General features: G+C 40.9%; 1 protein-coding gene and 1 pseudogene across 6 annotated transcripts; one reads left to right on the top strand and one right to left on the bottom strand.

The window, feature by feature from the left end:
• Window positions 1-1,358: 1,358 nt before the first annotated feature.
• Window positions 1,359-8,518, top strand: LOC133503542 (protein Jade-1-like; annotated as a pseudogene).
• A 2,345-nt stretch (window positions 8,519-10,863) lies between these two features.
• Window positions 10,864-17,368, bottom strand: LOC133504045 (uncharacterized). Of its 6 annotated transcripts, none has more exons than XM_061826186.1 (7): window positions 17,065-17,368; window positions 15,402-15,581; window positions 14,068-14,121; window positions 13,423-13,553; window positions 12,565-12,739; window positions 12,101-12,232; window positions 10,864-11,715 (listed from the first exon to the last, which is right to left on the bottom strand). In XM_061826186.1, the coding sequence occupies exons 1-7, from the start codon at window positions 17,194-17,196 to the stop codon at window positions 11,626-11,628; spliced, it is 894 nt and encodes a 297-aa protein (XP_061682170.1). In that variant the 5' UTR covers window positions 17,197-17,368; the 3' UTR covers window positions 10,864-11,625. The 6 variants fall into 6 exon arrangements, with proteins under 6 accessions (XP_061682170.1, XP_061682171.1, XP_061682167.1 ...); XM_061826187.1 differs by having other exon boundaries at window positions 12,101-12,220; window positions 17,065-17,367; XM_061826183.1 differs by having other exon boundaries at window positions 10,864-11,727; window positions 17,065-17,366.
• Between the last annotated feature and the right edge of the window lie 1,410 nt (window positions 17,369-18,778).

Here is an 18,778-nt window from a genome sequence, read left to right on the forward strand (position 1 = left end):
TATGAAGCTGTTAGTTTTCATATACTGAAATAGAAACATGGTCTTAATATGAGGCCAGGGGTGTTCTGCCTTTTGAAACTTAGAGCATTGGATAAAACTTAATTTATTTAAAGTGGGCCTGTCATGAAATGGATGATTTTTGGTATATTATTTATGAAAACCCCACAGCCAATATGGTCCCATGTGTTTTTTCACCACAAAACATGATTTTGACGTATACAGCTTTTTGTAACTCCCGCCATGACTATCCTCTCAAGGGATTTGTTTTCGAGAAGAAGCAGCAAGTGACGTAAAGGACAGAGGCGCCCCCTCGACTGTGTTGCTCAGTACTGCGGCGTCTGTGAGCGCCCCCCTAAAGCAGCACCGCTCGGCTCTGTCATAAGCCACACCGGCCGGCTGCGATGAGCCGTGATGGTTTCTCCAAGCTAGTCATTCTTTCCAGTTTTTACACTTTAATCTTATTGAGTTAAACAAAGTCCAGCATTACAAATGTTAAGTATTGACCTGCCCCTTATCTAAATGGGTGGAGATTTTTCCATGTACAAGTCCTGGTATAGTTACTGTGGCAAAGTTCTTCTGTAAATATATTTTTCCTTTTCATGGCATCCTCCTCAAAAAAATTGTACGGCAACAATGTGCCACATTTTGTTAATGGGGAAAAAAAAATCAGTAAAGTACTGACATATCTAGAAATAACTTTGAAAAAAACATTGTGCCGGATTAGTGGAACAAAGCAATGGGACAGTGAAGTCTCGATTAAGGAAAACTATGGAACATACAGGGAGAACTTGAAGAGAATGTTTACATTTAGTAAAACTGCATATGAAAATAACCCCAACAGATGAAGGATTGTTCGCATTTGAAATTGTATCTGGTAGAACATTTAGACTCCCCATGATAGAGCAGCCAGTGCAGCAGTCAGAAGAAGAAAATACTTAAGCTGATTGGATGAAAGAGATGCTGCAAAATAAAACTGTTAAAGAAGCAAATGATCTGTCGCCTACTGTGCATTCTGTACAGGTGCTGTTGGTGTCCATTGGTGATTGGGTCCTCAGAAAAGTCATCAAGAGGAAGTGTTGGTCCTCATCTCGCTGGGAAGGTTCTGACCAGATCTGCTGACCACTCCCACGATGATAAAGATAGCGGAACGTCCCACGCCGATACACCTGTCCCACTGCGAGCCTGTGGCTCCCTTTTCATTCGACGACGAGTAGTGGTGGAAGTCCGGCTACAAAGGGTGGTGTAGCAATTGACTGCCCTGGTCTCAAACCGGTGAAGAATTCAGCTGATCCACGCTTGAGCATGTTAGATAAAGGAGAGGCACTATTGGGACTGCCGGCTTTTGTGCTGATCGGAACATGGCTCCTCTGCACTCGCTAGTCTGGGACTGTACGTTTTTGTCACTGGATCTATGGACATGAATCATCATGTAGCAAGGACAATCCCACCTCTCCAATGGACGCCAACGCCAGGTATTCGTATGTGAAGATGGTGTCCCTCCGTGGACAACCAATGACAAATCAAGAAGTGTGGGGAAGCTGGAACTACTCAGACGCCCCGCCGTGAAAAGAAAATAATTCCACATACTGATCCCAGGCTTCATCCCAGGCCAGGAAAGATGTCGACAGAAACCATCTGAGGTCTTCAGGACGGACCTGATCACCACCATGAAGGTGCACGACTCGTACCAGCTCAATGCAGAGCATTACTACGTGCTGACCGATCCATGCAAGCAGAAGCGGGAAAAAGGGTGTCCAGGTGCCCGTTAGCCCGCAATGCATCCCGGAGCCCGTGGCCCGGGCGCTAACCGACAAAAGCAAGGAAGTCAAGTTCGTCAGGCCCAAGAAGTTGATCCACAGGTCGGCCACCCTGGCCCTTAGTTATGTGGACATAAGGACTTTGGCGGAGTGCATGTGTCACTACAACCTCAACGTGGAAGATGTCACCTGTCTGCAGGTCATCAACGAGGAGTTTGCAAGGTTGGCCCTTCCGCCACTGGAAAAATTCGCCATGGAGGAGTTTGAGCGCCCTTGTCATAACAACATGGCACACACTACGAAGACACAGTAGGGCCTTGGCATCGAGTACAACGAGAATGTGGTGTGCGACATGCCAGTTCCCCAACGGAGAGGACAACAACGAGATGGTGTTCTGCAACAAGTGCAATATCTGCGTCCACCAGGTATGTTACGGCATACAAAAACTCCCAAAGAGCAGCTGGTTGTGTCGGATATGCACCTTAGGTATCCTGCCAAAGTGCCAGTTGTACCCGAAGAAGGGCGATGCTATGAAGCCCACCCGCAGTGGAACCAAGTGGGTCCATGTCAGCTGTGCCTTGTGGATCCCAGAGATGAGCAATGGGAACCTGGAGAAGATGGAGCCTGTCACCAACGTGTCGCACATTCCCAGCAACAGGTGGGTGCTCAACTGCTGCCTGTGTAAAGAAAAGATGGGAGCCTGCATCCAGTGCTCTGCCAAAAACTGCCGCATTGCCTTCACCATGAATTGCGGCCTCCACTCTGGCCTGGAGATGACCGTCATCACCCAGAACAACAAAGTCAAGTTCAAGTACTACTGGCCCAAGCACACTGGGCCTCAAGGGCAGTGACTCTGTAGAGTGGGACTCCACCACTGAAGTTGAAAATGAGGAAAGCGTCGGGAGCAAAAAGGGCAAAATGAGAGGAAAGGTTAGAGGGGACAATGAAGAGGACATGGCCGTCCTCGGCCTCATCCCTTTCGCCTCGTCGTCCCCCTCATCGTTGCATTCGTCCTTGTGTCATGTTTGTCAATGTGACCCGCAGAAAAAGCGTGTAAATGTCCACAAGATGAAATTTCAAGAGATGGAGGAGGTCTTCTACCAGTTTGTAGATGCCGAGGAAGTGTGCCGTCACCTCAAGATGGGATCCGAGACAGTTGACTTTCTGTACCAGTACTGGAAGCTGAAGCGCAAAGCTAACTTCAACCAGCTGTTGCTCACGCCTAAGAAGGACGAGGAGGACACCCTGGCCAGACGTCAACACGAGGTGTTGCTGAGACGACTTCAGCTATTCACGTACCTCCGCCAAAACCTTTAGAGGGTAGCAACCTGACTTACATGGTGATGAAGATGAAACGTTCCATGTGGCAAGTTCAGGAACAAATCTTCCAGCACCAAGTCCAGCTCATAGACCAAGACCTCCTCAGCAGTAATCCGTCAGAGCAGCATCTGCAGAGTATCTTCTCTTTAGACCGACTGAGCTCTCAGCGGTCTCAAACGTGGACCCGTTAGTGTGAGACTGCACTGGAAAACCATTCGGATTGAGGCCCTGGTGCTTGAACAGGTGCAAGGAAAACAGCCGGAGCATGAGGATTGGATGTGGAAGTGTTGCCCTGAAATTTTAGATGTCTCCATCTGAAGTGCCGCTTTCACTCTAAGGCTCTGGACAAAACCATTTCCATCAAACTGGTAGACATTAGATCATCGGATGCTGGAGAAACCAGAAGAAGGAGCAAATCGGTTGTGTTGCAGCAAGAGATCATGCTGGATTGGACCACAGTCAGCGCTGCCTTTGACAACACAATAGACATGGCCATTGTAGGCAACACCATGGGAACCTTGTGGTAGATAGACTGGTCGGACAACAGCAACATCCGGATGGTCATCGGCCACAAAGAAAAAGGTGAATGATTAGGCCTTTCAGACGGATGAGACCAACTTTGTCACCTGCAGTGAAGACGGCAGTCTGAGGGTGTATTCCATCCCCAGTAATGACTTGGTGATGCAGTGGTAGGTGCTCAACCAGTCGTGCACCTGTGTGTGCTGGAGCCCTTTTCGGGTCTGCAGCGTGTGCACGTGCCGGCGGGATACAGCGACGGCACCCTGTGCATCTTTCGGCTCGCCACCTCTGAAATGGAGAGGAAGCTACATTCCCATCGCATTGCTGTCAGTACTGTCCAGTACTCTGCCAACGGTGACATGATCCTCTCTGGTGGGAAAAAATAGTTTCATGGCTGTCAGTCGTGGCCTGGATGGATCAACCATCCGCAATTTCAGGGACCACAAAGTGGCAGCCATCACCACCACCCAGTGTGTTTGTGAACAGTGTAAGGACTTGGACTGGTTGGGAATGAGCTGTGGTCGGCTGCCAGCGTTGACAGGTGGGTCAATGTGTGGGCAGCTGAGTGATTCAAATAGAAGTATAGTTTACTGGACTGGCTCACACTTCCTGCGCAACCGTATTGCCTGCCATGTTGGGGAAAACCTCCCTCCTTATGTCCTTGGTTGGAGAAGAGTTCCCCAAGGAGGTTCCATCTCGAGCTGAGGATATCACCATCCCTGCTGACGTCACTCCGGAGAAAGTGCCGACACACATCGTGGACTACTCAGAAAAAGAGCAAAATGATGAGTCACTGAAAGCAGAGATCCTCAAGAGTTCCATTCATCCTTGTGAGGAACAAGTCAGATCTGTGTTCTCGTAGGTCCAGGGAGTGTGTATCAAGGGCAATTAAAAAATGCTCTTCATGCAAATTCAAATAATCCTATAAAACAATGGATTGAAAAACATTGGGTTGACAAACCGACTGGCATCCTGTAACATTACGTTAACCAAGCACTACACGCAGAAAGAGTGCTACAAAATAAGAAAAAGAAAATTTACACCTTTCTGACAGAGGAAGGAGAAATTTATGGAGCTTTATGCGAAACATTTAATAATTGTGGCTGCAGATGAGGAAGAGAGCAGCCATCTCCCCATCAAAAATGTCACAACTAATGCTCCCAAAATGCAACTTTTTAATTTGTCCCATACGTTTTTTGGGAAGAGATGGCTTGCTGAAACAAGGACTGCGCTTAATTCCCTCTCTGAGAGGAAAAATAGAAGTAAAAAGAAAAAAAAGGAATTACTGGGATGACAGTTAAATATCTTACAAAATGGGAATCCAGCGCTCTATTATTACACCTTACATATTCCAAACAAACCTCCCACAAGAACAGAAGATTTCTTGCTGCAAACAGCTCAAAACTGATTGAACAACCATTGCATGTGACAATGTAGTATAAGATAACTTATAACAGCCCACACCAGACAAAATCATGATTATCTGTACTCAGATGGTATATCAGTCGTGGTGGCAGGAACAAGACTGACTGACAAACTAAATGCACTACACAAGGAATGGACACCACCACACACGTCATTACAACAGGAGTGGGAGAGTTTGGGACAATTTGTTTTGGTAGTACGAATTGTTCCTGATTGGACAGAAAAAGAAACAAATTTGGATTGGGACGACAACTGTACAAACAATATATTATTGGACAGTCTTAAACAATCTGAGACCAGATGCTGCTGTATTCACGGTGGTATCACAATCTACACAGACAATACTGGAAAAATAGAGGAATAGCGACAACTACAGGGAACACAGTGACACATGCAGAGCTACTACAAAATTTGCTCATAGCAGTTCAATTACCAAAAGAAATAGCCATATGTAAATGTGCTGTACACACATCAAATACAGACAAAAAATCATTAGGAAATGGATTTACAGATAAAACAGCAAAAGAAGCAGCAGCCAAAACCTTTATGGGACTAGCTGACCATGTAACCAATGAAGACATACTTTGAGATGATGTCTTAAACAAAATGCAACAACAAGCTCACCAGCAGAACTAAAAATGTGGAAAAAATGAGGTACTACATTACAAAATGGGAATTACGTCAGCACAGATACAAAAAAAAAAAAAAAAACTACCAAAAACATGTTGTAAGTGAGGCGGCAATCTTGAGCCATGGGAAGTCTCAGGTCTCAACAGGGGGAATGGTAGCCCTGGTACAAAGGCATTACATGATCCATGGATTAAATTGTATGCAAAAAAACTTTTTGTAGGGCTTGTTTTGATCTGTGTGTGACATAATCCACAAGGGAATGTGCATCCAAAACGTAGTCAGTTTCCTCAAGCTACACATCCGTTCATCCCTCCATCCATTTTCTTAGCCGCTGATCCTCACAAGGGTCGCGGGGAGGGCTGGAGCCTATCCCAGCTGTCAACGGGCAGGAGGCAAGGTCCACCCTGACCTGGTTGCCAGCCAATTGCAGGTCACATGGAGACAAACAGCCGCACTCACAATCACATGTAGGGGCAATTTGGACACAATGATAGATTTACTCTAACTATACATACATTACAAGCACGTAAGGGTCTCATTCCATTCAAAACACTGTTTGGGAGACCATACAAATTACCAATATTTTCCACACAATGAGAGATAGACGAATGATGAAGGGAAATAAAACACACAAGTGGGTCCCTTTCAGGAGTTATTAACAACCCCAAACATCTTAAAAAATTGCAAAAAGGGGTACTTGAGTTCATTTGTTGATTGTAGGAAAGTTATTCCTTTTGAAACCATTGTTAACACAAACAAAACTAATTTGTTTTTATTGGCCACTTGTAAGATAGCTGTTCTCATTCCCACTGCCAAGGTTGCTGTAGTACACATGGGAGTGAGACTGCTGTCATAATGGTGACTAAACATTTACATTTTGCTGTTGGGTGTTGGGTGAAAACGCTACCCGTTATTTTAATTTTTCTGTTCGAGTGGTACCTGTGGGAACCACTCAAGGTCCCACCCCCCCAAAAAAAAATAAAAACAAAACAAATTGGATAACTACATACAAAAAACATGTCCAAAAGATTGTGTTGTCTGCACAGATCCAGAGATAATACCAATGCTATTAATTGATAATGAATGCAAAAAAAAAAAGTTGGGGGATTCTGTGTATCCATTAACTTCTTTTGAAAAACAAAAAAAAACATTGTTTTCTAATGGCATGTCACTAGGAAATTTCACATGCATCAATTTGATAGGACTAGAAACAAATTGGGAATTTTATCAGCATTAATGTGTGAAGCCATTTTTGTGCCATTTTCATGGTGGTGCGGCAGTAACTGTCTTTTTGATTTTTGTACGGCGGATGCCTTTCCTGACGCAACCTTCTGCATTTATTCGGAGAGAAAGCTGGAGCCAATCCCAGCTAACTTTGGCCAGCGCCAGACTACACCCCAAACTGGTCGCCAGCCATTCGCAGTGCAGATGTCGACACCATCACTGACCGGGAATCGATCCCACGCTGCCTTCACTCGAAATGTCCCTCTGAGGGAAACCCGAACTACTACGTGGCCCGCAAGAGAAATGAGTTTGACATCCCTGCACTACACCATAAAAAAAAAAAAGTAACAAGTTACTGTGCTTTAATAACCTTATTACTGCCATTTGTTTATTCATCATATGTCTGTTAATGAATTAACATCTAATGTACAAGCAGTTTTACCCGAACACTGGCATAGACTGAGCAAGAGCTGAATGACATGGACAAAATAGCAGAAAGAAACACGTGAATACACCTTACACACTGTAAAAGGTCATCTCAGCTGAGTCACGCAAGTGGAAAGGTGAGCAAAGTCCAGCATACAGTGGGTGCAGATTTATAGTAGCTGAAAATACCTGAAGGCTGGTGAAGATTTAAAAGACACTTGACTCATTTAGGGGTGACTTGGTCGACATGACTTCAAAATGGCTAAATAATATGATAGCATGTTGGGCTGCAACATTGACAGCTGTAATGATATTTTTGTTCATATGCTACTTTTGGACACCTGTAAAGCTGACAAAAATACATAACAATAGAACCAATAATTATACTCAGTCAACTATGCCTACCACACAAAGATAAAGAGGCGCAACCTCATTTCAAATAACTTTGGTTAACAACTATGCGGGAGTCACTGAGGCATGAGAGGAGGACTCCATCTGTGCCTCCCGGTAAATCAGTTCAGCACTTTTTCGATTCCTTGGCAGAGTCTAATTGCTGGGGAGTCCATCTTTGGGCTTATGCTAAATGAAACCCACACTTTCTTCTCACCATTTGCCAATTTAATGCTACCTTGAACCCGAATGCCATACAAAAGAGTACGTATACTAAGGAGGGAGTATTCTAACCGAAAAAGCCTGAGGAACATTTTTTCATTCATATAATTATCTTTTTTACAAATAGGAAAAAAAACTGGTTATTAATGTAGAATGCAGCTAACAAGGTAAACTATAGTTACATCACATGCATGGGCCCTAGGCCACTAATGCGTGTCATTCCAACAGAAATCCCAACACAATGTACCCTGGAGGTAATGACTAAAACAACTCCTAACACCACTTGTCAGAAATGGAAAAGTGTTTATCCAACAACTAAGGCAGTAAATAATAAACTGATATTTTCTACTAATGTTGCATTGGCTAATTTCTCCTGTGTTAGCTTTACAGGGACAGATTTTAAGGTGGGAAGTCTCAACAAAACATGGTGTCATGATATCCATCTGCAAGCTGCCCCACTGCTCCCATGCAGCGATTTGTTGTGGTGGTGTGTTGGTCAAACGTTGTATGACACACTGATAAATGCAGCAGGAACGTGTACACTGGTTTCTCTGCTCTTATCTGTGACTGTATTTCCATTCAAAGCAGAGGATATACAATTGGCTGTATCCATCTTTGGACCTCCCCTTGGGTTCTTCTGAAGGTGAAGGTCCTCTTGGAAAGATGGAGATCATTGATGCAAATGGCATCCCAACGGCATACCAGATGAGTATACGTTGGTTCATGAGATTGCTGCAGGATGGGAATCAATCTTGTTTTGGATAACCCCGAATAAAACGTTGACAGAATCAACTGCATACATTACAATGTACAGAAACTTGGTAATTATACGGAAGCAGGCTTTATTGCCATAAGGGAACAACAAGCTGCAACCTCACTCATGACGTTCCAGCACCGCATCGCGGTCGACATGCTCCTGACCGAGAAGGGTGGTGACTGCTCAATGTTCGGTGTCCAGTGTTGTTTATTCCAAATATCACAGCACCTGATGGGTCATGCACAAGGGCCATTCAAGGCCTCCGCACCCTGAACCACAAGATGAAGGAGCACTCTGGTGTAAATACATCAGCCAGGTCTGAGTGGGGGAAGAAAAAAAAAAAAAAAAAACTTTGGCAAATCTAAAAATTTGGTGTTCTCCGTTTCTATAGCTGTTTGCAGCTATTCTTGCATTGTGTAGATGTTGTATTCCCCAACTTATAACCACTGCTATTGCCCCGACAAATTCAAAATTGGCAGAAATATATCCACTATTGGCACAACAGAGTAATGACAGTGATATTCTTGACCACGATGATGACGTTATGACTTCTCTTCCAGATCTGTTCTCTGATCCAGAAGATTACAAGTAATTAGTGCTATATTTACACATGTACACCTTGTTTCAAACTGTTTTGCTTGTCATCTCCTTTTTGTAACATCCATGTAAAGAAGGGGCGTCTTAAAACTAAATAGAGGTGCTGAGGAGAAGATAATCAGAGAGTGCAGTGGTGAATTGTACGAGACAGTTCCTCTCCTCTCCTCTCGAGACTTGAACTGGTGTCTTTGCTTCCTTTTTTGTCCTGTTTAATGAATGTCTGATTGGTGAACCTGACAGTAACTCAAACAGCTTGATATCATTAAAGGGATTTGAATGCCAAGAGATAAAACATTTAAAATGGGAAATATCTTTTAAATGACAAAAAAAAGTACATATATAGTGCAAGAAATATCATTTACAGGTGATAAGTTGGGAATTCTCTAAAAAGCATGAGGGGAAAAAAAGTTTTCAACTGGGATTTGAAAACATTCACACTTGGGGCTAACCTCACCTCTGTTGGCAACTTATTCCATTTGTGTGCAGCATAATATCTAAATGCTGCTTTGGATTCTACACTCTGCTATTTGACCTCAGAGCTTTACTGAGTTTGTATTCCGTTAGTCCAGTCAGAAGACCATTACTACAAGACTACTTGAGATAAAATAAAAGCATGGATGAGCTTCACGGTCTGCTTGATGTGTGCACAACTTAACTCTAGATGTATGCTTCAGATGGTAAAAGGGAGTTTTAGTGATTGATTTCATATGACTGTTGAAAGTCAAGTCAAAATCTATCAGAAGACCAAAGTTTCGGACTTGGTCTTTCAGATCGTGAGTTCAGGTATTTACTAACAGCAAGCCTCTTTTCTTTATTGCCAAAAACTATCATCTACATTTTGTTATGGTTGAGTTTAAGAAATTTTTGGGATCATTCATTTATCATCTGGAGACACATATTAGTCATAGCAATGATAATCAAAACTCTGAAAAATTTTACCCAAGGGTGTATATACATTTCAAAGAATGCAAAAATTGTATCCTTTCACCATCCCTCATCATAAGACTAAAAAAAAAAAAAAAAAAGCAGATTAAGGATAAAAGATCCATCCATTTTCTTAGCCACTTATCCTCACAAGGGTTACGGAGTGTGCTGGATGGAGCCTATCCTAACTGTCAACGGGACAAGAGGCGGGGTACACCCTGAACTGGTTGCCAGCCAATCGCAGTGCACAGAGACAAACAGCCAGACTCACAATCACATCCAAGGGCAATTTAGAGTGTCCAATTAATACTGCATGTTTTTGGGATGTGGGAGGAAATCGGAGTGCCCGGAGAAAACGCACGCAGGGGCGGGGAGAACATGCAAACTCCACACAGGCGAGGCCAGGATGGAACCCGGGACCTCAGAACTGTGAGGCAAACGCTTTCCACCATATCACAGGGTGTCGGATCGTAAATGGTGTGGACTCAACAGGTGGCACCAATGAGGAATTACTATTTTGAGGGGAATTGCCTGTTGGCAAGGTATTGGGTAAGTAACAGCTAATTAATTTGGAATGGTGGACCTAGTTTAAAATTTGGAATTATAGACTGAACTCCGTTGTTCATTTTGGGATCCTCAACCCCCACCACACCAAACTCCTTGAACCATCACTAAAATGGGTTATTGCACAAAAATAGCAATTGAGCTTTATTGGTCAACTCAAAAGTTTAATCATACACTTCTCACAACAGATAATTCAAAACACTTCAAGGATACTAAAAATCCAAACATTGGGTAAAATACAAAACATGTTAGTCACACTTCAACTAAAAGTGACCAAAAAAAAAAAAAAAAATCCCCCCCACTTAATTTCTCATCGTAATAAATTATCCTGATCTCCACTCATCTAAAACCATTTGTTTCCCTATTTTTGGGTTAGGTAGGCATTACATGAAAAAGATGCTTCCCCGTTGGCAGCATTTAATGAACTAGTATCTTGAGACACTGACAGAAGACATCAGAAGTACTAATTGCATCAATAGCAGGGACTAGACAGCATCCATAAATTACATTTCAAATAGAAAAAAAAACGTGCATCATGTCTCATAATGACATGATTATTTCTTCAAGAACAGAAATGGTCCATGAGTATCCAGGAGCAGGAGCCTATAAGTAACGGAGTTTTTTTAAATATGCTTTGAGTACAATTTAGAACACATTTTTATTCAAAGTAGGTGCCTTTAATGAATGAGTGTTTGTTTCCTCAAGCTAATGTTTTCTTTTCTGAATATTCAGGATATTTCAGTGAGTGGCGCCTTACAGAATCCTGATGTCAAGTTTTTATTGAGGTGTTGAGAGGGGCAGCAGACATTGCACCAGTTTTAAGATCACTGGATTGGCCCCTTGTGTGTTGGAGGTTTGAGTTTAGTAGGTTTAAGGATTTGAACACTCTTGGGCCATGTATTCTGCAGATTGTCTCCATCTGGGCAAATTTCTTGAGCTTCCTCCTGACACATTTGTCTCCTGAAAAATGATCTACAATAAGCACAAAGTAGTTTAGGTGTATGATTTTAATTCTGTTTTTTCCCCTGTTATAATCTTACCTATGAACTACAACTGTCTCTTTTGATGCCTGGTAAGAATATTGATACAGTGGCTGATTTGATTTTGTATTAAACATTTTCAACAAGAATTGAGTAACCTACATAAATATGATAAAACAGTACATGAACACAATGCACTTGAAATGCAATTCATCATTAGGGGTGGAGGTCTACTCACTCAATAGTTTACACACTATGTCTACTACTCAGTCTACTCACGGGAAGTAATAATGATACATGGCTTTACAAAAAAAAAAAAATAAGATAAAATAGCGTGAAGAGGAAATTGAAGAGTTGTGATTCACCTGCAAGTAGTCATGGGGGCTGAGAATATATAGAGGACCATGTCCCGAGATTTTGAGGACCTGTGCTCCGGTCCAGCCTTCTGCAGGTGTGACTGGGACGAACAGAACCCCCTGTATGCACTGCAAAACATGCTCAGCCACAAAAACATTATTGAGTGTATATCAACTTCAGAAGCCATGTTCCTTATGTTTACAGGCAGTCTGTAATAAACTGTCCAATGTATGAGAAAAAAAAAAAATTCCCAAACCTGTACATCAATACTACAGCACAAAACTTGGAGGTGAAGAATTATTTTTCTCCCCTTTTTAAACTTCATGAGTAGATTAAGAAACTTCACTTTTACTTCAACTAAAACCTTACATTTGCACGCTATTTTTGTCCTATGTAGTCATCATAAATTACTTTTTAAAAAAAACCGAGGAAACAAATATGCACACTGGAAGATAACCAGTGCAAGACACACCTGTAAATATGTAAAGGAAAACCTTTGTCCAGCCTCTATTGGATGTCGTGCGAGGAAAAGCACCACTAAACGACTCTCCATCTGTTTAGCTGACCATTGACGGTCAATGCTGATCCTGGCAGTCATTGCAATGGCCGGAAGACCTCCTTGGTCTTTGACTTTTGGTGCAGTGATTCTGTGGAGACAGGAAGTAATACAGCCATTCATTCACGATACAGTTGTGGTTATTATGGTCGGAGGTGAGCTGGCACCTATAACAGCTGAATTTGGGTGATAGGTGGCGTTCACACTGGAAAGGTTTCCAGTCATTACCAGGGCACCAATAGACAAGCATTCGCACCCATTGATAATTTAACCATCAATGAATCCAGCATGCTTGAATGTGGGATGTAATGAATCACATCAGTAAATAAAAACCAAGGCATTTTCATGCTCCAGTTTTTCAGAAGGGATGCTTAGAATTGTTTAAACCAGTAAGTACATTTCAAGAAGGTCCATGTTGCAAAAATGGCATTACTTAAAAAAAAAAAAAGTCCAATCACCAGAATAGCTGCAGTCTATAAAGGTGGGGATCACCTGTCAATCACAGGAAAATTTTAAATGGGACAATGACCTGCTACCATTGTGCAAATGTTACAGTCACTGAAAAAAAAAAAAAAAAAAAAAAAAAAAAAATTTATATATATATATATATATATATATACACACACACACACACACACACACACACACACACACACACACGCTGTTATTTAATCTGTTCCATGTCATCAACAACGAGATTAATCAATGTGCCCAGGAAACGTTCCGTTTATGGATTTTTGCGAAGAGAAAAAGCCAACACTTTGATCTTCCCACCTCATAGTTTCGTCACTGTAGTGGCCCCTCTGTAAACAGATCATATCCTTGACTACCAGCCCAGTCTGCTCTGGAGAAGCGCTCCTCCATTTCATTCGGCTCGCTTTGTTTAAAGAGGCTGCGTCGAATGTCTGCAAGAGGGTGTTAACGCTGCTTTGAGAATTTCTCATCATGGCAAGCAACAGCACATTTTTATCATTTGGAGACATGGATAAAATTAACTACTTTTATAATCAATAGTTCAGGTAAATATTCTATATGGCTGAAAAATATCCATATATTTTCCTTTGAGGTATGGCAGAAACCTTGTTACCTTAATCTCAACTCATTTACAGTATTATATACAGCATTATTTCATTTCCTCCTTTTGTCAATACAGTATTACCCTCACTCACTGGCTGAAGTACGTCCCCTCAGAATGAGGTCTATGATACCAATTAGATATTTTTTTAATAGAATTCCTTGACCCATAAAAGTTAATTCATGCTTAAAATAAAAATGTCCAAATTCCTTATTTTGCGTTTGTTTCAGAGTGTGACCGCTGAACCAAATTGCGTTATGAAAGAGACGAGTGGAAAAAACAATTTGCATTGATTCACGGCAAAAAAAAAAAAAAAAAAAAAAAAAAAAAGGAACGAGAGTTACCGTGGTCATGAGCTCCACAAGCTTAGCCTCAGATTTTCTAGGGGGAAGAATCACCTGAGGCAGGAAAGAGCATAAAATGGTTTCGGGTCCGAACATTAAACAACACACAAGCAGAGGAGCCACAACAACATGACCTTTGGCATATTTGGATGAAATATCCAATACAAGGAGAGTTGTATGAATAAGGCTTTCGAAAAGAACACAGCAGTTGAAATTCTTGATCGAACAAGTCAGAGAGCTATAAATTTCATACCTTTATTTTTATGGTTGCAGTTTACAGTGGTATAGAATTCCATTGCATCACACTGAGAAAGTTTATCTCCTATTATTGAATTGTGTACTTAAATATAATGTAGTACAGTTCAACATGCCACTTCCATCAGTGGTGAGAATTAATACAAAAGTATTGAACTACTGTACTTGGTTCTCTCATCTGTATTTTCAGTAGTTATTTTTTCCGTCGACTTTACACCAAAATAGGCTTGTAAATTTTCAATCTGAGGAAAATAAAGGGGACAAAGCATCACAGCTTCAGTTCTCAAATATCCTCGAAGGTGACATGGTCTGTTTATAAGTGTTATCTTGCTCAAAAGAAAAAGAGCACTAACAATTATCCATAGGTATGTTTGTTCAGTCACAAAAAGACACCGACACCACCAAGACAGACTAGAGCGAGCCGGCCAGAGGAACTATAAAATACGCCAGAGTCCCTATTAATAATTTCTTGTATCCAACCTCATAGAGTGATCATTACAATGTATTTTTCTTTAAAATATATTTTTTTATAGGAAAAATATTTACCAGTTCCTGCATAAAGAGGAAAAAAAAAAAAAAAAAAAAAAAAAAGATGTTTCGAAATGTAGGGGTTTAAAAACCTTTGAAAAAATGAAAACACTAGATGTAAAAAAAACTTGTAAACAAAAACACGCACAGTTTAAAAAAAAAAAAAAAAAAAAAAGTAAGCACACAATGAATGAAAAATAGTACACAGTAAGTTTCTTTCGGCTTGTCCCATTAGAGGTCACCACAGCTTTAATGGGTATTTTTTGGAACATAACCTCTGCGTTAAATGAGGGAACACAGTGTCTGTGTATACATACATATAGATATATATCAACAACTTGGGCCATCCAAGAGCTTTTGTTTGTTGGCCAAAAGCCAGGAAATGAATCTGCACCTCATCCAGACCATTGTTCAAAAAACACTGGCCCAGAACCGCACTGCAGATTTGGCCCGAATTTTGAAGCCCATCTCCCCTGAACCCCCGTTAAAACACTGGTCATATATCACATCCCATTACATTGTGCAGGTGGTCATCCTTGATTGAATCCTACCTGCATTTCCATCTCTGTGTCATCCATGAAGACAGGGGTAGGGGCCCGGCGTTCCATATTTTTATTTTCCCTAGCAGGAGTCACCGTGTTGGGTTTGGGGTTCTGCAGTGCATCTTGCCGAGCATGGACCTCTGGTGTGGGCTCTTCCTGCCAAATACAGACTAAAGGATGCTCCAGGTTCTTACGCATCAAAAAGGAAACGTATCAAGAGCATTAATTATGAGGTGTATCAGTTAAAGTAATTGCGTTGCCAAGGGAAGTTAAAACATTTCATAAACAACCCTTTCACAACTAAAAGCATTTAAGACGCAAAGACGTATGCAATTCATGTATAATATAAATCGGGTGGTCAAACAGTGACCCGCAGGCAACATATAGCCCACTTTAATCTTTATTCGGGCCTACCAAGCATTTCACTTAGAATGCTGCAATATCAATGTTGGCAGTGATCCCCAAGGATACACTAAAATGAAACTATTGACTATGTACTATAATTTCCCCAAATGCAAGGGTTTGTTGTGTCGTCACCAAATGCTCAATAGCTGGGCCCGAGTTATTGGTGTTTTCACACTTATTTTGTGAATTAATAAACATACATACAAATTGTGAACAAAGGATTCTTCAAAACTTTACAGGATCCCAAAGACAAAGCTCAATGAAAACGTACGTGTAGCTATATTACGTGACAAGTGGAGCCATACTAATATTTCGATATCAGCTCTAAGGTGGTTGATATTTAATATTTCGAACAAAGCTAGGCAATGACAAATTGCACTCCACTTAAATACTTGAGATGACTGCACTACTTTTGGTGATACTTTTCCTTGAATAGTCGCACTCCATTCATATATCAAATACAAAAAGATAGGAGCTTTATAATATGCAAATGAACATCTATGGAGATGTTTTGCAATCTGAACATCTATGGAGATGTTTTGCAATCTGAACATTTCCCAATCAACTAAACGATTAACACTTCTGCACGTCGAGACTTGTAGACTAGAATTCAATCTTTTTTTGTAGGCCGAAATTAAAAGTTGATCAAATGGATGCTCTCAGGCCACGTGGATGGTTGTGGAATTTATACATAAAACTTCGCAGTTAAGGCATTTCCTCGGTACTGCTGTTGCATAGATGTTTTGGTGCAAAGCTTTACTCTGGATCAGCTGGCTAAAACTTGCATACTGCAAAAAAAGGCGACAAATATTTTAATTTTTTTTTTAGCCGATATTAAATGTAAGTGAATGGGACTTCTAATGTGTAGGTTTCCGATTACGCCATCTTGTGTCATTTTGTGTGTCACGGAGGTCAAAGAACACAGGTGACAGGTGAAGCATGAAGTTTTTTTCTATCGTTAATTTATCCGATTGGTCCAAGGGTGGTGGCGACGTCATTTAAAACCTATCCATATTAATGCGGATTAGTCACAATGACGTTACGCGCCCATAAATTAAATTTATTCCAATATAATTATAGACTCCATTAATTAGTTTAAAAGTTAGTTTTGGTTACTTTGTTGTTTGCCCACCCCAAGGGAAAAAAAATGTTATGCAGTCTTAGAAAATTGGACAAGCGTATAATATGCGAGCTCAACGTATTACAGTTATTCCAACATGCAAATTAATTTCTCTTTGTAGGCATTAACTGTGAATATCGTACCTACCGGCTCAAAGCAGGTGTCTCCATTCAGCTCATGCGGTGAGAGAAGCTCACAGGATTCCCCAGAATAGAACAAGTCCATCTCAATGTTTTCTTTCACGGCCAACAAAGCCTCCTTCCTCTCATTTGGCTTCATCTTGAAACAACTCCAATTCGTTTGCTCTTGTTACGTGAGGACAATGGCTAGGCTCTTTTCCTTTGGCTCCTTCCTTAATGTACCCTTACGTCTTTTCTTTTTTTAATACTCTTTACTTACAGCTGCTTCTATGATGCGTTAGCTCATTATCCCAGCTGAAGTATATGAGTCTCTAGCCCTGATTGGCTCACATTTGTACTCCTGAACTGTGACTGATTGGTTCGAAAATGCAGTATTCAACGTAGGGAGGTGTATTGAAATATGATTGGACAGGTTTTTTTTTTTTTAAGTTTAACACCGATGATCAGAATCAGCTTTATTAGCCAAGGGGGTAAAAAAAAAAAAAAAAAAAAAAAAAACAAGGAATGTTTCTCCGGCAGTTGGTGCTGCCCTGGTACGACATTCAGAACAAAGAACAACAAATAGCAAAATATTGCAAGAACAAAGAACAACAAATGACTAAACATTGCAAGAATTATGTAATCCAATCTATGCCTGGTATAACTCTGAAATACAGTATTTTTACAAGGTAAATCATTCAGACCCTTGCCGCTCATCTTTTTGGCCTATCAACTAATTTAAAGTATCATGGCTTTATCAATAATGAACTGCACAAGAGTGACTCAATATTTGCATGATATACTGTAGATGTTAAAGACCAGTCATGAAAAAAGAAAGAAAACATTTCAGTATTGATGAATGAGTGAAAAGTAATCAGGAACCAAGATTACAGATACAACATAAGATTAAGAGATCAAATTTCTTTTTCATGACCGAAATGGGGACGGGCAAAATTAAAAAGTGTTAATCTATAACTTATTCTCATTCCATCAACTGTAATGACACAATCATATCATAAATAACAGCAGACTGTTACACAGAGTTTACACTTAATTTTCTCAGTATAAAGTCGGGTTCTATCCCGAGTATTTTGAATATTTATAGTAATTGCTTAGTGCACTTGACACAAACCAATTTTATTGTTAGTTTGTTTGCTATATTCTTGTGATGATGCAAAACACCACAATTATGATTTAAAGTAAAATAATATTACTCTTATGGAGAAGGAGTTGACCCAATTCGGGGACTTTTTGTCTCTAGTCATGTTTTTGGTACAAAGTCTTTCGCTCAGCAAATTCAGAAAGGACTTTAGACTCTCATGTCTGCTGCTGTTGACAAACATCGCTCTGAGGAGGATAAAAATGTTTGGCCAACAAGGCAAAGGCAGACATAGATCTCTGTGGGTCTGAGAGTATGAGTAAAAAGCAGGATGTGGACAAAAATAGCAGTTAGCGTCCCTTCCTTTGCCCATTAATTATTTCTTGTCTTAAAATTCTGAAAAAATCTTGGTGTGGTGATAGAGTCCAAGTCAACTTTTAGCAGTCATTTAAAAAAAAAAAAAAAAACACCAAAACAGCATTCTACCAGGAAAATCCAGAGTGAAGGATTGGATGTGTCAAGCAGACCAGAAGAAGTTCATCCATGCTTTAATCTCAAGTAGAATTGACTATTGTAATAGTCTTTGACTGACTGAACTCCAAGAAAAGCGCATTAAACAGCTAAAGCTCAGGTTGTGACCAGA

This window comes from Syngnathoides biaculeatus, chromosome 7, assembly GCF_019802595.1.
Source record: "Syngnathoides biaculeatus isolate LvHL_M chromosome 7, ASM1980259v1, whole genome shotgun sequence".
NCBI classification, from domain to species: Eukaryota; Metazoa; Chordata; class Actinopteri; order Syngnathiformes; family Syngnathidae; genus Syngnathoides; species Syngnathoides biaculeatus.

What these genes read in the sequence shown, in the direction of transcription:
- LOC133504045 (XM_061826183.1), bottom strand. Translation starts at nt 17,196, where the DNA reads ATGAAGCCAAATGAGAGGAAGGAGGCTTTGTTGGCCGTGAAAGAAAAC. An exon ending in TTGTGGAGCTCATGACCACG is followed by an intron (nt 13,554 to 14,067) that starts GTAACTCTCGTT and finishes ACCCTCTTGCAG; the next exon opens with ACATTCGACGCAGCCTCTTT. An exon ending in GCCCCCATGACTACTTGCAG is followed by an intron (nt 11,728 to 12,100) that starts GTGAATCACAAC and finishes TGCTTATTGTAG; the next exon opens with ATCATTTTTCAGGAGACAAA.